The sequence below is a fragment of the Lathyrus oleraceus genome, chromosome 7 (assembly GCF_024323335.1).
Source record: "Lathyrus oleraceus cultivar Zhongwan6 chromosome 7, CAAS_Psat_ZW6_1.0, whole genome shotgun sequence".
Taxonomy (NCBI): Eukaryota; Viridiplantae; Streptophyta; class Magnoliopsida; order Fabales; family Fabaceae; genus Lathyrus; species Lathyrus oleraceus.
In genome coordinates, this window is record NC_066585.1 from 160939337 (window position 1) to 160944197 (window position 4861).

Below are 4861 nucleotides of genomic sequence, written 5' to 3' on the forward strand. Positions count from 1 at the left end.
AGATATAACACTCATTCGAGCAAGAACAATCAAAACGATTCCCATTGAGTACAACAGATGTTAGGGTGCTAATATCTTCCCCTTTCATAACCCATTTCCTTACCCAATTTCTCTTTCCCCGAGTTTTATCAATGTTTTCCCTTTCCTTCGGGAATAAATAAAGTTCGATGGTGACTATATTGTATGTTTGAGCGTGCGATGCGTTTAGGTATATTTCCGCTAGCTTCATCTGAAAACTCTGTTGGGGAACTATACTACTTGGAGTATTTCCTAGTCGCTAAAAGGTGTTGAGCCTAGTTTTGATTGTTTTTCCATTTATTTGGATGTTTACCTTTATGCTTTACTCGCTTTATTCATCGCATTCTTTATCGCTTTAAGTATTGTTTATACTGAATATTATTTGTTATACTCTATGTTGGGTTAGGGATATAATACATGAGAGAAGCTTTATACCCGAGTTGAGTACATACGTAGGATAGACTCGTGGATAGTCGTGTAGACCTGCATTTCTCACGTTAGGTTGCCACGAGAACCACACCCAAACTAGATTCACTTTGAAGTACTTTTGTCCTACGAGAATTCTCTACGGCAAGGTGTTTTCATCTTGGATTGATGACTCTAGGAACCTTATAGGAACTACCTTTTGAAGACTATAACCTACCTGTGAGGGGGATACGGTTTTTTTTTGCAGGAAACCATAGACTCTACATACCTTTATTCTCATAGACGTCGAACTTTTGGTCCTGCATCGGGCATTATATGTAGATTATTCGATTTATTTGTGTTGCTAACATACATTATTGCATATCATTTTTGCATTGCCGTATATATGTCGGAGTTTTGAACCTAAGTTATTATATCATCAATGCTTTGAATCTATGGGTGTTGCATAATTATTTGCATTCCATCCCCAATATGTGCAGTCATTCACTTGTATCTCATGCCTATCAATCATAAAGAGCTCACCTTATCCTTTCTTCAGCCAGAAAGACGACGACTCTTTGACACAGGTACTTCACGAGAGCTAACATGTCCAGAATTATGGCAGACATGGAACACGAGAATGTTACTGTCAAGGAGGCTTTGGCTCAATTACAGGGGAAAATAGACACCTTCCAAGATAACATGAACACCATATTGAAATACCTTCAAGCTCAGAAGGTTGTTACCTCTACTTCTGCCAATCCTGCTACTGATCTGGTTACGGATGCCATTGTTGTCACCTCTTATGTTGATGTTGTTATTTATACGGTGATTCAACATGAACATTCATGCTTTGATAAATTAACATCAAACTTTTCTCCATTGAATGATATATGTCTAACCTCATAGTCAAATTCACCTGCACGTCTATTACAAATGCAGAAAACAATTATGAAGTCAATGTTATATCAAGTCAATTATTAATGTCTCAAACAAATATGAAGCATTACCTAACAATCCAATTGTTTCTTTTGTGATTCCTTTTCCAGCTTCTTTTTTTATATTTGGTAGAATGTTAAGATCAAATTTGGTAATCTTTTGTCTATTGGACTCCCGCATTTGCATCAGGTACACTCTTATCTATTCAATCATAGTCACAACAGGCTTGACTCTTCCTGCTACAAATACTGAGTTGAATTCCTCTGACTTGTTCACCAAAGTATCACACCATGGACTAGTTCTAAACCTTGGTTTTCTCCAGAACCTCAGTGGAATATTCCATAGGTTCTTGAATGTCTCTTCATTAACACTTTTCATTTCACACATTATTTTTTCCAAAGCATTTGCATGACTAGAAGTTGCAGCCTTCCACATCAGTTCCTTTAATTTAACACCTAGAAACTTCTTCCTGAAATTTCTATATAAGTGCCTAATAAGAATATCACATATTAAAGGAATACGCATCAGTACCTAACAAGAATAAATCATGTCTCAGAGGTATCCACATCAAATATGAATTAACAATAATGAATACCTAACACAAAATCTTTGGTCAACCTCTAGTAGCAACTCATTAAATGCAAGCAACAAACCCTACATTACATTCATGAATATGTAAGCAATAATTAAAATAGACCAGTCAGAATATGTAAGCAATAATTAAACATACCAGTCATATGTGTAAGCAATAATTAAAACAGACCAATCAGTTGTGCAAGCAATAATTAAACAAACCAGTCAGATACATAAGCAATAATTAAAACAGACAAGTCAAATGTCAATACCTTTTGTTGATCACTTATAAATGTATAAGTCTTGCATAATCTAACACCTCCCAAATCAGACGTCAATAGCTCCAAAAACCAACTCCATGAATCTTTGGTTTCTCCCTCAACTACAACAAATGATATTGGCAACATTTGGCAATTTGGATCCCTCCCAATGGCTGCAAGTATTTGTCCACCATAATAACCTTTAAAAAAAACACCCATCCAAACCTATGATAGGTTTGCACTTGAAGAAACTATCCTTTCAAGCTTCAAGGCATATATAGATCCTTTGGAAATATGGATTCAAAGACCTCTCAGGATTCGCACTACTTTCCTCTCCACCTTGAACCGGTTGACTTGTAATTTTCACAGTTGATCCAGGGTTTGCCCTTAACAGCTTATGACCATAATCATGGATTTGTGTATATTGCTGCCTTAATGAACCATCAACAATGTCAATAGCAAGTGAGTTTTCTCTGTATGCAAGTGTCTTATTTATCTCTATATTCCACTTTTGTTTAGTTTTCTCCATTATATCAGTCAACTTCAAACTAGGATTCTCTCTTACACTACTTTGAATCTTTTTGTCCAACCATTTGGAATTAAGGAGCCTAACCTTATAATCCTTACTGCATGTGTGCTTGTCCATAATTTTTCTCAACTGCCAAGTCTCTTCATCTTGTAATTTTGTACAATATGACTCACATGGACAACCTTTCTTACACATGACTCTCATCCTCTTGTTATCATTTTTCTTAAGTTTCAAGTTTTCTACCTGAATGACTAACAATGTTCTAACCGCCTCCTTAAATTCTTCCTTAGTAGCAAAATAAGTCAATAATTTCCACTTGTAATCCTCCATTCTTTTTGGAAGCTTGAATGTTGGAAAATCACATTTTAACACCTATTCATCTTCACTATCATACTCTTGGGGTAACTCATCACTATCATATTCCTCAATGTCATTCAAACCTCTAAAGCTTTCCTTTGGAACCTCTTCATCTTCATTATCAATTGAACCACCACCTTTAACTACTTCTTCCACCTCCCTTTGTTTCCTTGGTCTCCCAATCTTGACTTTCCATTTTCCTTTAACTTTTCCTTTGCCCTTCCCCTTTCCTTTAACTTTTCCTTTGCCATTCCCATTTCCTTTGTCATTCCCTCTTCCTTTGCCATTCTCTTTATCCACAACAATTTCTTCATCAATTTCTATAACATCCTCATCAGAATCCTCAAAGTTCACATTCAAATCATTGTCATTTTCACTACCACCATCTTCATCTTCTTCATTATATTCCAGACCCTTATATTCAGCTTGGTTACAAATAAGTCCATCAGCTACTGAATCTTTTTGAACACGTACCAGATACGGTGTGCCATCCAATACATCAGCTTCTTGATCACATAACATATAATCAGTGGTCCCCTCTAAAGTAATATCCATTATTGCATCCTCAGACACAATGTCCCCCTTCAAACTAACATCTCGACATGAACCTTTTTGGTCAATGCCCTCAGTGGTCCCACCCAAATTAACATTCTCAAATGAATCTTCTTGGTTAACTGCAATTATATCTTCTACACCAGTGGTCCCTCCTTCATCAAACTTGTCACCTAGATTATTCAAATATTCAAAAGTCTCCAAATCATCAAAAGTTTCTTTTACACCATTATTCAAATCATCCAAGGTGTCATCTTCCAATTTGTCTCTTCTACACCATTGGATCCTACACTGTTTTCTATAGACAATATTTGTTCTTCCCCATAAATTGGATGTATGACATATAGATGTACATTCCCACTAATCAGTGCAATCATTTTCATTATATTTGTTCCTGCATCATCTTTCAACAGCACTAGCTCATTATCATCCATTGCATCATAATACCACAAACTCTCCACTTTTGAGTATCCTAAATCCTTTAACCCACCCAACACCTCAAAATAACTCCAGAAATCAGGGTCAACTTGTCAAACCTCCTCTAACCCATCGTAACCTAACCTGTTAAACTCAACAAACACCCCCCATGATAGATAACACACTCAAACATATCACTCATGATCTAATAATGCAGAAGAAAATGTAGAAATGAGTCTTCGAAGTAGGAGAAAATGTTAAAGGTTTGCTTTTTAAAATAGCAAGCACATAAACGTACCTTAGACTGGAAATGAACAAAGGTGAAAGTTGATGAGTTACTTCTTATTCGTAGTCTAACTATCGTCGTCTTTTTTGCTCCAATTTCTTCTTCGTAACAGCTAGAGCTTCGAACATTGTGAAGTAAAATTATGAACTAGTGTTCAGACGTTATGTTTCTAAAAGTATGAACCAATTGAAACAACACTAATAACATGCGTATTAATAACTAAAACAACAATAACAATATGCCATGTCACTAATTCACTATGTCACGCTGGCGTTTTATAACGTTTTTTCAGTATAATTTAAGAGAATGGACATATAAGGTTAACATAGGTTCTTAAAGGACTATATTATAACGTTTTTGAATCGATGAACTAAATAAAAATCATAAATTAACTTAAGAGACTAAAAGATGAATTAAGTCAAATAAATATAAAAAGGAATGGGATTGACAAAAGTATACAAATTTTCAACAAAAACATTTTAACCATTAAAACCAAATTTTCAACAAAAACATTTTAACCATTAA

At 35.2% G+C, this 4861-nt stretch overlaps 1 protein-coding gene across 1 annotated transcript; it reads right to left on the reverse strand.

Moving 5' to 3' along the window:
* Nucleotides 1–1563: 1563 nt before the first annotated feature.
* Nucleotides 1564–3054, reverse strand: LOC127102599 (uncharacterized). Its single transcript, XM_051039952.1, has 4 exons — nt 2523–3054; nt 2208–2368; nt 1958–2016; nt 1564–1852 (listed from the first exon to the last, which is right to left on the reverse strand). Exons 1-4 carry the CDS (start codon nt 3052–3054, stop codon nt 1564–1566), a joined length of 1041 nt encoding a protein of 346 aa, XP_050895909.1.
* Between the last annotated feature and the right edge of the window lie 1807 nt (nt 3055–4861).

Excerpts from the sequence above, each read along its gene's own strand:
- LOC127102599 (XM_051039952.1), bottom strand. The coding sequence starts at position 3,054 with ATGGAGGATTACAAGTGGAAATTATTGACTTATTTTGCTACTAAGGAA. Across the intron at positions 2,369-2,522 it reads GGTTCAAGGTGGAGAGGAAA|CCATTGGGAGGGATCCAAAT; the intron begins GTAGTGCGAATC and ends AAATACTTGCAG. Across the intron at positions 1,853-1,957 it reads GACCAAAGATTTTGTGTTAG|GCACTTATATAGAAATTTCA; the intron begins GTATTCATTATT and ends TATTCTTATTAG.